The sequence below is a fragment of the Staurois parvus genome, unplaced genomic scaffold, assembly GCF_062004578.1.
Source record: "Staurois parvus isolate SC_StPar_1 unplaced genomic scaffold, SC_StPar_1.0 ptg000199l, whole genome shotgun sequence".
NCBI lineage: Eukaryota > Metazoa > Chordata > Amphibia > Anura > Ranidae > Staurois > Staurois parvus.
In genome coordinates, this window is record NW_028317995.1 from 3,171,565 (window position 1) to 3,190,837 (window position 19,273).

The following is a 19,273-nucleotide window of genomic DNA, read 5'->3' on the forward strand; positions in this document are numbered from 1 at the left end:
TAGGATAACATTACAGATGACTGAAATATTAAGAAATAGGGATTTAATTAAAAAGTAATATGATTTAAGAGCTTACCATGTCATTGTGTTCTTGTACCTTACATCAAGCAATGCTTCACCTAAAGCCCATATGGTAAATGGAGCATAATAGCTAATTAGTTCAAACTAGTAAAAAATCATGAAACTGGGTCAGAAATTGCACTTCCTGTTTAATTAGTACACATCTGGTTTGTTCAGTTTGCTCTCACAAAATGCACAATACATCTTTACTGTAATATCTAAACTGAATCATGTTAACACTAAATATGGTAAACCACATTTTTGCATCTTGGGTTCCACAGCTTGATATCTGTAAATGCTTCGATTAAAGTCTACAGTTACTGGAACAAAACATTTTAGAATTCCAATCTAGCTCTATAGCGCATATTAAGCTGCGTACACACTGTCTGAAAATTGGTTGGTTCAGCAGGAACAGGACGAATTTTGCTTAGTCTATACAGCTGTCTCTCTGACAGAAGCCTGTCTAACAACTGGTATTGTCAAAGAAACATACTGGAAAACCAGCATTTGATCAATGCCTGGAACCAATGGTTGCAGAAGCTGATCAGAGTGTTCGGGTGTGGGGGTGGAGCCCGCCCTATCAGAATACAAAGACACAGTGGGGAAGATTGTCGCACCAACATTACTTGTGTTGGTACAGTGATCTGTCAATTTTTGTTTTCATTCAGCCTGCTGGATTGAACAAAACAAAAATCATTTTTTTTGGTTTACTGCCAATGTACTGCACTGACAGTGTGCAAAATATAAGTGAGCATGGGCAGATCATTTAGTGCCTGTCACTCTTTAATTTGAACATCAAGTTTATATGAAAACTCTGATATCTGAATCCTACAGTACAGAACTTCATAGACCATGATTATATTCTGCTACCTTCAGTTGATTGACACTGACAAAGCTTTGCTGGGATTGTCCCCAATGCACACCTTACCCCTATTCTGTTGGGCACTGTTTTTATGCTAGTGTCCTTATGTGAAGGACTGCACCTCCTCTGGAGAAGCTTTTATATTTCTTTACTACTTCAACTTACACTTATTTCAAGGTACAACTGCTTTTTGCCTAAGGGCTCATTAGTGGTTTCTGTATTGGTTACCTTCAGTGCACATATTGATCAGCAGGGCTGGCCTGTAATGTTTGCTTCAAGAATTGTTTCCTGCATTTGGTCCAATCTTATGGCACCCAGAGCCCAAGGCCTCCTTTGAGGGGAATGGCCACTGCAGTAGCTAAAGTTTGGTCCCCTTCAAGAACCTGCAGCATGGATAAGACAGGGTTTCCCTCTATTTTTGACTGGGTCCTGTATTTACACGTGGGGGCCTTTCAATTGGGCAGATGTTGGTGCCAAATTGTATAGTCCCTGCTTGGATAGGTATTGTGTCATACCTCTAACTAGAGGACTGTTCAGGACATCCCCAGCCAGATGTATTAATTTTTAAGAACAAAGGAATATCAACACACAAATGCATTTCCAGCAATTTACTGCAACTTCACATAACTTCCTGTGACATATCACATTTAACATACCAGCAAAATTTTTGGCACATAACTCCCCATGTAAGATCAAACTTATATAAACTATCTTCTCTTTCTACTTGAGAGCACCATAGAGTTGGAACCACTTCCCTACATATACAAAGTCCACAGCATTGAGTGTCCATCAGGACCCACAGCTGAGGGTCAGGGGGAACAAGGTACTTTTGTTAGCATACCAGTCTCTTCTCAATGTCCCTTCTATAGCTCTGTCCAGTTAGGCAGGTTCCCAGATGACATACTCATTCCCAGGCTTCCACCACTACTCACATAAGAGGACTCTATCCAGGCTCCTAAAGCCTTATACACCCCACTACATTACCTGCAGAAGAAGGTCAGTGGAGACAGGTCAACTACAGCTTCTCTCCACATGATTTGTTCTACCTCAACTAGGAATTCAGGCCTGCAGAGAGCCCTCATCAGCTCAGCACAGGATTACATCTTTTCAGCTCTGGGATGTCCTTTTCCCATACGCTGGATTCTCTAGGGGCCTATCCCACAATGGCATTTAAAGGAGCAATAACGCCACCTTTTACATCACTACAGGAGGGATTCCCTAAAAGGGGAGCTAACACCTGCTTATAATATTCCCCTTACCATACCAAAAAGGCAACAGAGCGATCTAGTGGTAACCAAGTTAACTGTACATGCCAAAACACTTATGGTGTTACCTCCCACTGTAAATATCTTTACTATGTTGGCAGTAAGTAATGTTTTTTTTTACATTTTTAAATTTGGTAGGATTTTCCCACACAGCATTGCTGCTCAGGTGGTGCCATTGTTGCACTATGCCTTCTGGCTGATGCACTTCCACCTACCATTTCCACTGAGAACACAAAAAGTACATCTGCTGTTCTCCCAGCTGCTTGCTGTTCCAGAGATACAGACACAGGACATCAGTTAGTGCCTAGGGTATAATGGCTCCATTCACAGGCACACAAAAACACTCTCATTCCGCATCCATTTCGTATCCCACAAGAGATTCCCTCAATTTATAATGGAGGAGACAAGGCATAGAAAGAGACAAGGCACACCTCACAACTACTCTCATGGATCCTGAGCACCCATTAGCATGATGGTGTCATTAAAAATCATAGGTAGTTGTGGCTGGGGTATAAGGTGAGGAAACCGCGAAGCCTACGATTTTATTGCCATCATGCTAATGTGTGCTCGGGATCCATGAGAGTAGTGGTGAGCTGTGCAATTAGTGCCATCAGTTTGGTTTACATATATTAGATTGGTCTTACATGTGCTTTTACTACTTTGACTGTGAGTGTTTTTACTCCGTATTACCCCTGAATAAAGTATTCAGAGAACACAATGAGAGTTTTCTTCTTATTTATTTGGATGCATATGTGGTGATGAGTATAATGCAGAGGAATCTCTGTTCTAGAACACTTAGAAACAACCTGTGATCTGGATGACTGAGCAGTATTTAATCCCTGTGGGGATACAAGAGTGTTAGGTTGGCCATACATTATACAATTATCTTCCAATTTTCTGCCCAATTTCCTTTAGATTTACCTTCAACTGTGTAGTGCAAGGGCCTGCCTAATTGGATACAACTGAAAGTGTTGTTTAAGTTTGTCCTCCTATTATATGGTTTTTGGTAAATCTAAACCAGTGCTTCTCAAATAGTGGGGTGCGCCCCCCAGGGGGGGTGCGAGGCTCCGTCAAGGGGGGCGCGTACAGGGGTGGGCAGAGGGCTGCTGTCTCTTACCTGGCTCCCACGATGATCCATCCAGGAAGCGCTGCTCCTTCCGTCACTCCGGCCACTCCCTCACTCCTGCCGCTCGGCTCCGCCTCCTCACCGGTGATTGGCCGCCAGAACTGTAGCTCAGGAAAGGTACACAGGCGGCCAATCACGGGTGAGGAGGCGAAGCCGAGCGGACCCGCAAAAATCGAGTGATGGAAAAGCCGGTAAGTGTGCAGTGCAGAGGTGCTGCTGCAACCACATATGCTGGCTGCAGCAGCACCATACTGCAAGAGGGGTCAGCAAGTGTCATTGGTGTCAGTGGGAGGAATAGTGCCGCATCATTGGTGTCACTGATACTAATGATGGGGCATTATTCCTCCCACTGACACCAACGATGGGGCACTATTCCTCCCACTGACACCAATGATGGGGCACTATTCCTCCCACTGACACCAATGATGGGGCACTATTCCTCCCACTGACACCAATGATGGGGCACTATTCCTCCCACTGACACCAATGATGGGACACTATTCCTCCCACTGACACCAATGATGGGGCACTATTCCTCCCACTGACACCAATGATGGGGAACTATTCCTCCCACTGACACCAATGATGGGGCACTATTCCTACTTATAACAATTTTATAGACAAATGATACTATTTACAGTCGCGCGGGGGGTGCGAAATGTTTTCTTCTTCCTAGGGGGGGGCATGACAGAAAATAATTGAGAAGCACTGATCTAAACCAAAAATCTCCAGATAATTGTATAATGTATGGCCAGCCTTTGACCTAATATCCTTGTAGAGGTCATATTATGAAGGTGAGCAGGTTGGAGTGACAACGGCAATCAGGCTGCACTCCACGGTGTATAATTTAAAGGAGTACACACAACTCCTGGATGCATATCCCTGGTTTGGGACTTTATTATTTTGTTATGTGCATACATTTGTGGATGATTGTTGACAGTATTTTGGTTATCTAACAATTTATATATGAACTTTGAGATGCATTTTACACATTAGCACACTTTTTGGATTTATTGTGATTTTGTTTCACAAAGTGTCATTTTGTTAGTAATAATTATAGTTTTTTCACTTTTATTTTTATATCACTTGAATATTGACATTTTTTCTCTGTGAATTGAGTTTAGTGAGGGCAACACTACATATTTTGTTATGGTTCTGGTAGAGGATTCTGTCATTTTTGTTTTCATTTCTCAAATGGTAGCTAAATAGGATTGATAAATGAACAAAGATCACAATCCTGTCTTTGAAGACCTTGTTCTGCTAAAACAATTGCAGCTCATGCCTTAAGCACTGCTATTTTGTATTGATACACTCTGACCTTTTTTTCTCAGAGAATAGGTGCAGGAACTCCCCCCTTCTGAGTTACCCCTGTCTACGCCCCCTACCCACCTCTGAGCACTTTCCTTTAGTTCCAACTCCTACCCACCTCCCAGTACTGCCCCTTTTAGAGAATATAGAACCAAATATCATATTGTTGTGCTGAATAATTTGGAGTTTCTTAATGATAACAAGAAAAGCAGTAAAATAGATCCCCTGCAGCCAGCAACAATAGACCCTCCTGTCAGTAACACATCCCCCAGCAACAATAGACTCACCTGGCAATGATAGATCCCCAGCAACAATAGACCCCCCAGCAACAACAGACCCCCCAGCAAAAACAGACTCCACTGGCAACAATAGATCCCCCAGCAACAATAGACCCCCTGCAGTAACAACAGACCTCAAAACCCTTCAGTAGCCAGCAATATTAGACCCCCTCCCTCAACAATAGTTATCTCCCAGTAACAAATCCCCCCCCAGAAACATAAGACCCCCCTAGGAACAACAGATCCCCTACAAGCAGCAATAGACCCCTACTCAATAATAGATCTCCTCCAGCAACAATAGATCCTATAGCAGCAAGTATCAATAGACCCTCCAGCACACCTCAGCACCCCTTGTCATTACATACATCCAGTGCTGGAGGTGCTGGAACTGCATTCCCCTATGCTCCCACTAATAAAAACCCTGGATGCACTTCGCCAGGTCAATAGGATGACAAAGCTATCTGTGCATATGCACAGAATTTTGTGGCTAAAGACTTAGTTCAGCTTCTTTTACACATGCCTTCTGATGGTAAATGCTTTTTTGGTGAATCCCTTAATACATTTATCAAGGACATTACTGGGGGAAAATATACTTCTACCTTACAAAAAGCAGCTTAAGCCTACAACTACTATGGTTACTACCTCTTGTCACAGAAAGGGGCCCTGTCACTCTGCAAAAGTGTCCTCCTCTAAGTCAAAAGCTGCTCCATCCTTTCCCCACAAGCCTTGGACCCCAAAACTCTCCAAGCCTACCTAGAAGCCCTCCTAATGAATGGGTGCCCTCACTCTATGGAGTGGTGGGACGTCTACTGGCTTTTGCACCAGTCTGGGTCAGAGATGTTCCAGACCTCTGGGTCCAATTTGTCATTTTCCAAGGCTACAAAATAGAATTTCTATCCATATTCACTCCTCAGTTCCTACCTTTAAATTTGCCACCTTCACCTCAAAGACAGATAGACTTGAGTGTGCCCAAGGTTAGAACTTCATGCACAAAGTGTAGTAATCCCAGATTCTGCAAAGAAAATGTTCAAAGGGTCTGACTCAAACCTATTCCCAGTCCCAAAACCAGTTTGGACCTAAAATCCCTAAGATATCTGTGTGTCCCCATATTCCACATAGAGTCCTCAAGATCTCTTATTGCTTCTCTCAGATCAGGTTAATTTCAGGCATTAATGGGCATCCAAGCCATATTTACATTCCAATCTTTCCAGCACACTAATACTTTCTAAACACTGTTTTGGGAGACTAACACTTTCAGTTTGTCACCCTGCCATTCAGGCTCTCCTCTACATCAATTGTCTTCACAAAAGTACTGGGTCCGCTACTTGCTCTGTTTCAACCCCTGGGAAACCATGTCATGAAATTGAAAGAACACTCCAGTTCCTAAGTACTTATGTATGGGTAAGCAACTTCAAGAAGTCTTGAGGAAACTCCAGTCTTCCCATCACCTGGAGTATTTGGGGCTGACCTGGGACATGGCACAGGCAAAAATTTTCCTTCTCTGGAAAGCATTTCTTTTCTGAGGTCCATCTGTCAGACTGTCAGGTCAACCTGGCATTCGTTAACTTGGTTCTGCAGGAGGGTTTTGGGCCTCAGTGAGGATATTATATTAATAATATTATACTCCCTTTCCTTTGTCCTGCCCCAAAGCAAAACTTTCACTCAACAGCTTGGATGTGGTCACAGCAGTTAGGGTCTATATAGCTGCAACATCTTTCTACAGAAAAACTTCCTGAATGACGACCTGCTTTTTATTTTCGACCACTGCTAGATGCTTCAGACAGATAATTTCCTGGGCTTATGCTCTCATGAAACAGGTTCCTTTCTTCCCTATGAGAGCCTTTTCCACCAGATCTATTTGATTTACTAAAGGCAAATGGACTGTGCACTTTGTAAAATTGCAAAATTGCACTCCACAAGTGCTGTTGCTCCAGAGCTTAGTAAATGAGAAGCAGCTCTGCTGACTTCCATTGTCCAATCAAGTGCAAAAAAAATGCATTTTTTTTTATTTTCCTTGCATGTGATGGGGTATTCTTTGCAAAGTGAAGCTTTACCTCATTTACTAAGCTCTAGAGCAACTGCACTTGTTTTCTTGAAAACTAGCAGTTAAGTAAAATTAGGTTTTCTAGGAGACATTATCGTGTTCAAGCGGTTGTAAACCTCAGTCATGAAATCTGAACAAAGCACATATATCTGTAATGTTTACTTGTCTCTCTTCGAATCTCTGAGAATGATTTCTCTCTGGTGCTTAGTTCCTCTGTTATCAGCATGTGTCACTTTTGACAAGTTGTCCCAAAACCAGAGATGCAATGGTGATGTGGGAGGAAAGCTCAGCACAATTTGTCTATTCACAACACAGCTCTGCATTGTTTCTTCATTCCTGTGCTGTGTGTGAAGGGATGTGTCCCCCTTTCCTCCAATCAGCTCTCACACACTTTCCAAGAGCCATAAAAGCAGCTCCCCACCCTCTCTTTTGTGCTACTGACAGATGCAGAAGGATTTTTATCTAAATTCAGCATTTTTGAAGGAACGTCAAAAAGAGAAAACTGCAGATAAACAAGTGTAACGTCCTACAGGTTAGCTGTAGGCTATTTGCTTTTTTGCTTTTTTTAGGTAGAGGCTGGGAAGAGTCAGTCTGTGAGTAAGGCAGGAGTTCACCTCAGGACAGGCTAGAAGGCTCTATCAGGTCAGAGCTTCTGAAACCCTCCCACTTCTCCACAAACCTGAGAGCTTTCTGGAGGAGGAGTGGAGGAGGGGAGGAAGCCCAGATATGCATGTTTGAGGGACCTTGGTCAATCCCCTGACAGGAGGCTGGGCATGGTGACCAGGGCAACCCTCAAATGTGACAGAACCTGGGGGTAGGAGTGCAGTGTCAGGTGGAAGATGGATTGAGCAAGGCTGGAGTGTGCAGCCTGGGAGTGGGTCCCAGGGAGGGTAGCCTACCTACAGGCATGTCACTGGAAAAGAGGATCTCCACTGCCTTAACGTCTCCCAGGGAGGACAGCCTGTGTAGCAAGGAAGAAGCCAGCCCAGCATAAGGCCTGAGGGCAGCCAACAACCACGAAGCTAAAAGGAGAGGACTATGTGAGTACTCTTACACCCCCTGGGCTAGATAAGGGGAGAGGGCAGTAAGGTGTAAGACCCAACTGGCTTCTCATCTGGGACTGTTCTAAACTAACAGCTTTTGGGCCCCCTTGCTCAGGTAGCAGGGTGAAGAGAAGGAATCATCCAGGGTCAGAGGAGGTACACTAGCCTTTAGTGCTCTTCAAGAAGAGAATGTTGCTGATCTGAATCTTTGTACATAGTTGCTAAGGAATTGTCCTCAAGTTCTACAGTTCCTTGGGCATCCTACAGTTGTGGCCAAAATTATTCAACCCCCACTGAAATTGAGTGTTTTGGCCAGTTTGACATTGCTTTTGATCATTCAGTCATCTTGCTTACATTTACATTAAAGAGGCACTTGTAGGTCAGACAAATATAACATAACAGTTATAATGAAATAACCACAAATGTCTTTTCTGTGCTCACAGCATTATCAGTTTTATTCAACCCCCAAGTGACATTCAATCTTAGTACTTAGTACAGCATCCTTTTACAGTTATAACAGCTTTTAAACGTGAAGCATAGCTTGACACAAGTGTCTTGCAGCGATCTACGGGTATCTTCGCCCATTCTTCATGGGCAAAGGCCTCCAGTTCAGTCACATTCTTAGGCTTGCGCACTGCAACTGCTTTCTTTAAGTCCCACCAGAGGTTCTCAATCGGATTTAAGTCTGGTGACTGCGATGGCCACTCCAAAATGTTCCAGCCTTTCCTCTGCAACCATGCTCTAGTGGACTTGGAGGTATGCTTGGGATCATTGTCCTGTTGAAAGGTCCAACGTCTCCCAAGCCTCAGGTGTGTGACGGACTGCATCACGTTTCCATCCAATATCTCCTGGTACTGAAGAGAATTCATGGTACCTTGCACACGCTGAAGCTTCCCTGTACCTGCAGAAGCAAAACAGCCCCAAAGCATGATTGACCCTCCACCATGCTTCACAGTAGGCAAGGTGTTCTTTTCATCATAGGCCTTGTTCTTCCTCCTCCAAACATAGCGTTGATCCATGGGCCCAAACAGTTCTAATTTTGTTTCATCAGTCCACAGAACACTATCCCACAACTTTTGTGGTTTGTCCACATGGCTTTTGGCATACTGCAGTCGACTCTTCTTATTCTTTGGAGACAGCAAGGGGGTACGCCTGGGAGTTCTGGCACGGAGGCCTTCATTACGCAGTGTGCGTCTTATTGTCTGGGCTGAAACTTCTGTACCCACATCTGACAAATCTTTTCTCAGTTCCTCAGCAGTCACACGGGGACTTCTCTCCACTCTACGCTTCAGGTAGCGCACAGCAGTCGAAGTCAGCATCTTCTTTCTGCCACGACCAGGTAGCGTTTCAACAGTGCCCTTTGCCTTGAATTTGCGAATGATGCTTCCTAAGGTGTCTCTTGGTATGTTTAACATCTTTGCAATCTTCTTATAGCCATTGCCCTTCCTGTGAAGAGAAATCACCTCTTCTCTTGTCTTCCTGGACCATTCTCTTGCCTTCACCATGTTTGTAACCACACCAGTAAATGTCTAGAAGGAGCTGAGTATCACAGTCATTTTAAAGCTGCCTAATTGGTGCTTATTATGCTTGATTGCTGCTCGGTGACATCCACAGGTGTTTTCAATACCTGATGGAAAGCACCTGTATGAACCTCTGTTCTTCAGAGTGGTAGTCTTTAAGGGGTTGAATAATTGTGGCAATGAAGAAACCACATAAGAACCATTTACTACTGTATTACATAAACAATTGATGTCATTTTAGTTGCATTTGGGTAGTTACAACGTCCTTGTAGGATTTGATTCTGAATACAATTCCAAATGTACACTATAGTCCCTAAACCCCTTTACAGCATTGGGGGTTGAATAATTTTGGCCACAACTGTATTCATCCCTAGACCCTACCCACGTTTAACCCCTCAAAAAAAACCACAAAACCAAGCTCAAGGACTGTTTCCTGACTCCAGTGTGCTAAGTGTAGGAAATGTGTGTTGCCTGGCTGTGCAAAGCATAGGGGGACCCACATCAAATTTAGAGGTCCCTAGGGGGGTAGTGCTACATAAGTAAAACTTATGTAGGGGGATTTGTGTCATCTCTGTGTATCACCTGAGGCTATTCACTTCACTGGGTATATGAGAGGGTTTAAGACCACTTTGAAGCTTACATGAGATATTTAACTTTTGGGTTTACATCAGCTTTAGCAAACTAAGAGTTCTTTGAATTTCTGTGCAGGGGTACATTTTCATATATATTCCCAGCTTGTGTGCACTGTTCTGGGCACCCTAAAATCCTCTTAGGAACCAATATCTCTCTGCAAGAACATCTTAGCTCTTCAGTGTTCAAAGCCTTAGCTATTTTTTTTCTATTAAATTGGGACAGTTCACATTTTTTAGATGATAATTTTTAGCTTGGGAGGGGGCCTAGAGTGCATCAGGCAGTTGTTGCCTTTTTTTTTGCAGCACCTCACTGCATCCTTTGAAAAAAAGTTTTTAACACCATGCAACCCAAAACAGTGCACACCCTCAGTCCAAGTGCATCACAACTCTTTGCTGTATCCCTATATACCCAAAATATTGGGGTATTTTCATATTTATACAGTGTATTATATAGGTGTAGCTCCCTGCTATTAGTGCTTGATGCAGTGATGTTAAAGCAAACACAAGAACAGTGACATTCACACTCTGTAGACAGCCCTATGGAACTTGTATGCTGAACCGCAGAACTTTACTAAGGAGCAGTGTATCTAGGAACTACATTTCCCAGAGGAGCTTGTGTGTGGGCGGAGGCATATATATATATATATATATATATATATATATACAGTATATACATATATGTATTAGCTTTCTGGACAATGCAACAAGGTCAGCGGTCAGCAGACTCTCTTTGCCTCTTTATATATATATAAGCCTGGGAGATGGGTCAGGAGGTGAGAGGGGAGAGATCTGGAGCGAAGAGTGCGCTGACTGCTGGGGGACCAGATTAGGCGACGGAAAGAGAGAGAAAGGAGGCAAAGAGAGTCTGCTGATCGTGGACCTTGTTGCATTGTCCAGAAAGCTAATCTGCCAGCAGGTGACTGGACGGAATGCTGCAGGCAGGACCGTAGAGTGTGTGGAGGCCCTATCAAAGGAGAGAGAGAGATTGCCAAATGCCATCAGGTGAGAAAGTCCCAAGCATTACCAAGGAAAGAGAACACTGACACTTGCTCCATCTTTGCTATTTTCCTGCCACAGTTGCGGATATTACATATAATTATTATAAGTTGGAGCCTACTTCCTCCAGCTGTGATTGCATGACCACACTCAACACAGCCTTATCATCAGAGCTGATAGCAGGACAGTCATTCTGCAGCCTGAACCACCTCTGTGTTACCACCATCATCAATCTACTCTTTTCCTATTGTGCCAATAGTCTTGCAGAGAGGAGTTGCTCTGTGTCAACAATCACTTCTGCCAGTCTAACCGTTTTTTGCTTTAGATCTACCGGTGATTAATGCTTTAAAGGGGCATTAATTACATTAAAGTCAATTGCTGCTTCCAGAGGAAGTGCTGCTCTTTCCTTTCTTTATTGCATTGTTCCTCAGATAACCATTATTCACACTTCCTCTCATTGTGCACCAACTGGGCCCAATCACGTGTGCAGAAGACTCTTCACTGCATTTAAAAGAACATTGGTTGTTTGGGGGAAAAGAGCACTTTTCTTTTTTCAGGCTACCTCCCTGTTAACAGGTCCTGAGGGTCTGAAGTAAGCTAGTCTACCTATTTGATAGTTCTCAATGCTCACTGGGGACTGTAAAGCCCCCTCAGACTGAAAATATTGGGTTAGTTTCCGAAAACTCCAGGAAAAATGGCAACCGTCCCAACCTATAACCAACCTTAGAAGTAAGGTGCACATGGAAGGGCAATTCACATCACAAATAAACAAAAGATTTCTCAGCAAGACTTACTAGCCAGCCTTCAAGGCAACCAATTTGACCCTGTTTAACAGTTTGCATTAAAAACAGAGGGTTTTATTTGCACACATTTGCAAATACATACGTAAGCCACAATCCCGCGTTAAAGGTCCTCTGTATGCTGTGGAACTAACTCTAAAATTTCAAGAGCCTCCATAGTAGGAGCACATATGTCAATGGATAGGTTAAGGGCATGTGTACCTGGAGGAGCCCTTCCCTCCTTAAAGGTACAGGGACGCACGTGATACCCAATTATACCAAAATGACAGCAAAGGCATCCAGTGCATCCCTGCATCCAAATTAGCCAAATAAACGAATAATAGCAATTGTCCCAACCTATAACCAGTCTTAGTAGTAAGGTACACATGGAAGGGCAATGCACATTGCAAACAAACAAAGGATTTCCCAGCAACACTCACTAGCCAGCCTGCAATACAACCAATTTGGCCCTGTCTAACTGTTTGCATTAAAAACAGAGGGTTTTGTTTGTACACATCTGCAAATACATGCGTAAGCTACAGTCCCACGTCAAGGGTCCTCTATATACTGTGGACCTAACTCTAAAATTTCAAGATATATTTATACAATCCTCCCACGCTCAGAATGTCAGCCTCTAAATATAACCGCTAACACCCTACCACATACCACAATGGACGTTATTGAAATATAGTAACTTGGTGCTGCACTAATAATTAATCCTTTGGAATAAAATAAGCAGAAAAAATATCACAAAAATAGCATATAAATCTCAAAATGAATATAGATCAGAATACACATGAAAATAATATATAACCACGGTTTTCATGTGTATTCTATTCTATATTCATTTTGAGATTTATATGCTCTTTTTGTGATATTTTTCTGCTTATTTTATTCCAAAGTATTAATTATTAGCACAGCACCAAGTTACTATATTCTAAAATTTCAAGAGCCTCGATAGTAGGAGGGAAAAAAGGAAGGAGGGAAAAATGGAAGGAGGTAAAGAAGGAAGGAGCAAAAGAAGGAAGGAGGGAAAGAAGGAAGGAGGGAAAGAAGGAAGGAGGGAAAGAAGGGAAGAAGGAAGGAGGGAAAGATAGAAGGAAAGAGGGAAAGAAGGAATGAGGGAAAGAAAGAGGGAAAGAAGGAAGGAGGGAAAGAAGAAAGGAGGGAAAGAAAGAAGAAGGGAAAGAAGATAAGAGGGAAAGAAGGAAGGAAGGAAAGGGGGAAAGTAAGAAGGAGGGAAAGAAAGAGGGAAAGAAGGAAGGAGATAAGGAAAGAAGGAGAGAAAGAAAAAGGGAAAAAAAGAGAAAGATGGAAGGAGGGAAGGAAAGAAGAAAGGAGAGAAAGAAGGAAAGAAAGAAGGAGGAAAAGAAAGAGTGAAAGAATTAAGGAGGGAAAGAAGGAAAGAGGGAAAGAAAGAAGGAGATAAAGAAATTAGGAGGGAAAGAAGGAAGGAGGGAAAGAAAGAGGAGAAGAAGGAAGGAGGGGAAGAAGGAAAGAAAGAAAGAAAGAAAGAAGGAAGGAGGGAAAGAAAGAAAGAGGAAAAGAAGGAAGGAGGGAAAGAAGGAAAGAGGGAAAGAAGAAAGGAGGGAAAGAAGGAAAGAGAGAAAGAAGGAAGGAGGGAAAAAAGGAAAGAGAGAAAGAAGGAAGGAGGGAAAGAAAGAAGAAGGAAAGAAGGAAGGAGGGAAAGAGGGAAAGTAGGAAGGAGGGAAAGAAAGAGGAAAAGAAGGAAGGAGGGAAAGAAGGAAAGAGAGAAAGAAGGAAGGAGGGAAAGAATGAATGAAGGAAAGAGGGAAAGAAGGAAGGAGGGAAAGAAAAGAAAGGCGGAAAGAAGGAAGAAGGGAAAAAAGGAAAGAAGGAAGGAGGGAAAGAAAGAGGGAAAGAAGGAATTAAGGAAAGAAGGAAAGAGAGAAAGAAGGAAGGAGGGAAAGAAGCATTGAGTGAAAGAGGGAAAGAATGAAAGAGGGAAAGAAGAAAGGAGGGAAAAAAGGAAAGAAGGAAGGAGGGAAAGAAAGAAAGGATGAGGGAAAGAAAAAGGGAAAGAAAGAGGGAAATAAGGAAAGAGGTACTACATCCCCCGGACGAAGCCACAAATCCCTGTGGAGATACGCGTTGGGGAGGGGTAGTGACGTCACCAAGCATCCGTACACGGCGAGCACTGGTAGTGTATGCGAGCACACCCGAGAGGCTGGTCTTCACCTCTTTAAGCGTCTATGATACAAAGTGTAGATTGTTTTTAATCAATGTAAGGGCATATTGAGCACAAATTAAAGTGTTTATTTTTAGCAACGATAAAGCACTATGCACTTTTCTCTATTTACATGATCTGTATGATGAATGTCTAAAGGGCTGGATCAAGGAAAAATCTGAGGAGGGAGAGATCCATATGACCATCCAGGCTTACATAGTAGCCCTCTATCTGCAACCTTCACCTGCATCACCTCAGGCTGATTGGAAGGAGAGCACACAGATATTTCTTCCTTGCTGAACTCTGCACCAAGTTTGTTTTGTGTTTTTGCACAATATTTATTGAATCTCACCTTTTATTCATTTTTCATATTTTTCAATTTATTAATTGGATTATTTATTTAATCATCAAGGACACAAATTTGAATAATTTTGTACAGACTTTTATTATTTATTTTTTAATTTTTTTTTTACTTTTATATCACCAATTTTGATATATATTTTCCTAATTCATTTATTCACTATTAACACATGTTTGGGTATTGATTGGCATTACAATCATGTATGGTTACACATAAGAGATCATGCAGCTATTAGAGATTTAATGTAAATACAGTTTTTATACTATATACAGGTAATAGGTCTTGATAGAGCGTGGCATCTATATTTTCTTCATTTGTATGCACTGATAACTCACATTTATGAGGGTGAGCAAGATAGCCTGCGATCTTATTGATAGAAGCTGTTTATTATACATCTTATTGGCTAAATTTTTAATATTAAGGAAAGAGGGAAAGAACGAAGGGGGGAAAGAAAAGAGAAAGAAGGAGGGAAAGAAGGAATGAGGAAAAGAAGGAAAGAGGGAAAGAAAGAGAGACATAAGGAGGGAAAGAAAGAGGGAGGGAAAGAAGAAAAGATGGGAAGACAGAAGGACGGAAAGAAGGAGGGAAAGAAAGAGGGAAAGAAGAAAGGATGGAAAGAAAGAAGGAGGGAAAGAAGGAAGGAGACATGAGGGAAATAAAGAGGGAAAGAAAGAAGAAGGAAGGAGGGAAAGAAAGAAAGAAAGAAAGAAAGAAAGAAAGAAAGAAAGAGGAAAAGAAGGAAGTAAAGAAAGAGGGAAAGAGAGAAAGAAGGAAGGAGGGAAAGAAGGAATGTGGGAAAGAGGGAAAGAAGGAAGGAGGGAAAGAATGAAAGAGGGAAAGAAGAAAGAAGGTAAAGAATGAAAGAGGGAAAGAAGAAAGGAGGGAAAAAAGGAAAGAAGGAAGGAGGGAAAGAAAGAAAGAATGGAGGGAAAGAGAAAGAAAGAAAGAAAGAAAGAAAGAAAGAAAGAAAGAAAGAAAGAAAGAAAGAAAGAAAGAAAAGATGAGGGAAAGAAAAAGGGAAAGAAAGAGTGAAATAAGGAAAGAGGGAAAGAATGAAGGAGGGATAGAAAAGGGAAAGAAGGAGGGAAAGAAGGAATGAGGAAAAGAAGGAAAGAGGGAAAGAAAGAGGGACATAAGGATGGAAAGAAAGAGGGAGGGAAAGAAGAAAGGAAGGGAAGAAAGAAGGACAGAAAGAAGGAGGGAAAGAAAGAGGGAAAGATGGAAGCAGGGAAAGAAGGAAGGAGGGAAAGAAAGAAGGAAGGAGGGAAAGAAAGAAAGCAGGAGGCAAAGGAAAAGGGAAAGAAGGAGGGAAAGAAGGAAAGAGGGAAAGAAAGAAAGAAAGAAAGAAAGAGAAAGAAAGAAAGAAAGAAAGAAAGAAAAAGATAATGAAAGAAAAAGAGAATGAAAGAAAAAGAAAGCTGAGAAAGAAGACACAAGGCTGCTGGAGAGTGTGGGCGGGGCAGACACAGGATGCGAGGGTGGAAAGAGGAAGGGCAGCTTTCTCTCTTCTCTCCTGTCTGTGGGGAACTGGGTGGGTGGGGAACTGTCAGCACTGGGGACAGAATATGCTGACAGATTCCCACAGCAGCTGCAGGGAGGGGGGAACCCAGCAGCAGTGCTGCAGGAGATGAGGGGGGGCAGCCATGGGGGGAGCATACAGGAGACCACCGCATGCAGAAGATGGATAGAAAGGGCAGCTTGGCGGCACATAGAGGAACCGAGAAATGTGCCGCCCGGCTCTGCCTCCTATCTAGGCTGCCCCAACCCACCGGGCAAATGCCCAGTGTGCCCTATGGCCCGTCCGGGCCTGGTGATACGGGTTGTCTTTTTTTTTCTTGTTTAAAGCTGACAGAAGTAATAACTGACTCTGCACATGACAATTCTGTTTATGTTGTGTAACCAAGCTACTTTGAAGCTTGCTATAAACCTCTTACCAAGTTACTCCATTCCGTGTGTGAGTCCACTTTTTGGTTGTGCTTTATCCTGGTTAAGAGTGTACTGTAGTACCAGCAGGGTTAGGACTTTCAGAGAGGGGTCCAGAGAAACTCCTAAGGGGGTAGTGCTATATAGGTAACATCTGCAGTGGGTGTTTGGTTGTTCTCTATAATCCAGGTCTGATTAATTTTATTTAAAATTAGTTTCTCATTCACAACTCCCACCCTGCTGTGTTAAAGGCCTTCTCTGACATGACACTTGCAGCAAAACAGGTTAGCACCTAAAAAGCATATTGGGCAATCTCTAGGCAGGGGTACATCCTTGACACCCAGCAGTCCATAGATCACTTTTAAGTGGTTTTGTTACAGACTTGCCATGCCTGCTTGTGTTTGCTTGAAAAGTGCAGGAAAATTTAAAAATAACAAAGAAAGGAAAAGGGAAAAACGAAAATGATCAAAATTGTAAATCCATAACAAAAATATATATATTTATAGTGCTGGTGAGAAAATGTTAGTGTGGGAAATGCCCAGTCCATTAACTGGAAAAAAGGGGGTGGTTGTGCAAGCTAGTATCACAGGTTATGTTTCTGCGCTTTCTATCTGGTTTCAGAGACCATTGGCCTTTTACTCCTTGATTTACAGGGATTCTCCCAGATAGCTCCCCCTGTTATCTTCCTTTTCTGAATCTGACTCTGTATGCTCTTCAAAAATTGCCTTTTAAACCTGTTAAAGACCTCCTCTCTCTGTTTACACCTAGAACGTAATATTCCAAGTGGCTTAGTGTCTGAGCTGGCAGCCTTATCTTGCAAGGAACCCATATCGGTTTTGTATATGGACAAAGAACTGATGAGGCCTAGGACTTCCTTCTTCTCAAGTTAGTACCCAGTTTGCATTGCAGTCCCTACCTGTGTTTGCTTGACCATGGCAGGGATGACCTTATAAGGAAAAACAATTAACATTTTTAAAAAAAGTAAAACAATGTGAATATATAAATAATCAAATTTATAAAAAAATGTATTGAGGTTGGGAATATGTTCCTGTGAGTGGTGCAGAAACTATGTATCAGAGCAGGGAATATGTTCCCCTGAGTGGTGCAGAAACTATGTATCGGGGCTGGGAATATGTTCTTGTGACCAGCGCAGAGATTAGGGAGAAGTATGAGAGAATATGGGAACAGTTGCAGTGAATATTTTCACATCAAAATGTTTGTGATAGACTTTCTGCAGCAGTTCTTTGCCTGATTTGATTCAGGGGCCTTTCTGTTTCTGTACCAAGAGAACAGTTCTATTTTCTTCCTTTACCCAGCGTATTATATCAGTTATGCCCAACTCTTCAGATACAGACTACACATTTTCAAATTCCTCTGCAACCTGCCACAAATATAACACATCCTCCAGTTTATGCCTCCCAATGTCAACCTCCAGACTGCCTATGTCATATGTTTGACTGTTGAAGGAAGATTTGAGAAAGAGCAAGCAGAGCTGTAGAAAGAGAAAGAGCAAGCCTATGGCTGTAGGACCCTATGCTTAACTTTTTTGCTGCTGTCTGTCCTTCCCTTGTGATGTACAATTTCCCCCTCCAGTTGTTGCATTCTTTCCCCTCCCCCTGCAGTTTGCAAGGACAGACAGCCTAGGGTCATAGGTTTTCCTTCTGCAGCCATGTCTTCAGTAGCCTAATTTTAATGAAATAGAGTGCCTTGAAAAGGTATTCATACCCTTTTGAATTTTTCCACATTTTGTCATGTTACAACCAAAAACGTAAATGTATTTTATTGGGATTTTATGTAATAGACTAACAAAAAGTGGAGCATAATTGTGAAGTGGAAGGAAAATGGAAAATGGTTTTCTAAAATATTCAGCCTTGAGTCAATACTTTGTAGAACCATCTTTCACTACAATTACAGCTGCAAGTCTTTTTGGGGATGTCTCTACCAGCTTTGCACATCTAGAGAGTGAAATTTGTGCCCATTCTTCTTTGCAAAATTGATCAAGCTCCGTCGGATTAGATCGAGAGCGTCTGTGAACAGCAATTTTCAAGTCTTGCCACAGATTCTCAGTTGGATTTGTCTGGACTTTGACTGGGCCATTCTAACACATGAATATGCTTTGATCTAAACCATTCCATTGTAGCTTTGGCTGTATGTTGAGGTGAACTGTAAGCTGTAAGGTGAGCCTATGATACAGTCTCAAGTTTTTTGCAGACTCTTAACAGGTTTTATTCTAAGATTGCCCTGTATTTGGCTCCATCCATCTTCCCATCAACTCTGACCAGCCTCCCAGTCCCTGCTGAAGAAAAGCATCTCCACAAGATGATGTTGCCACCACCATATTTCACGGTGGGGACGGTGTGTTCAGGGTGATGTGAAGTGTTAGTTTTCCTCTTCACATAGTGTTTTGCTTTTAGGCCAAAAAGTTAAATTTTGGTCTCCTCTGACCAGAGCACCTTCTTCCACATGTTTGCTGTGTCCCCCACATGGCTTCTCACAAACAGCAAACAGGACTTGGTAGATTTGCAGTTATGCCATACTCTTTCTATTTTTGGATGTAAGATGTTCAAAGCGTGGAATTTTTTTATAACTTAACCCTGCTTTAAACTTCTCCACAACTTTACTCCTGACCTGTCTGGTGTGTTCTTTGGCATTTATTATGCTGTTTGTTCACTAATGTTCTCTAACAAACCTCTGAGGGCTTCACAGAACAGCTGTATTTATACTGAGATTAAATTACACACTCTATTTACTAATTAGGTGACTTTTGAAGGAAATTGGTTCCACTAGATTTTAGTTAGGGGTATCAGAGTAAAGGGGGCTGAATACAAATGAACGCCACACTTTTCAGATATTTATTTGTAAAAAAATCTTTAAAAACATTTATTATT

At 42.3% G+C, this 19,273-nt stretch overlaps 2 gene segments (V, D, J or C); both read right to left on the reverse strand.

Annotated features, from left to right (window-relative positions):
- LOC149461524 (Ig gamma chain C region-like) overlaps positions 1-17,214 on the reverse strand; it is a 36,330-nt gene extending 19,116 nt beyond the window's left edge. Inside the window, 1 exon segment of the C gene segment in view lies at positions 17,037-17,214. Coding sequence covers positions 17,037-17,214 — 178 coding nt within the window.
- Positions 1-19,273, reverse strand: part of LOC149461522 (Ig mu chain C region membrane-bound form-like) — a 385,848-nt gene that overhangs the window by 125,562 nt on the left and 241,013 nt on the right.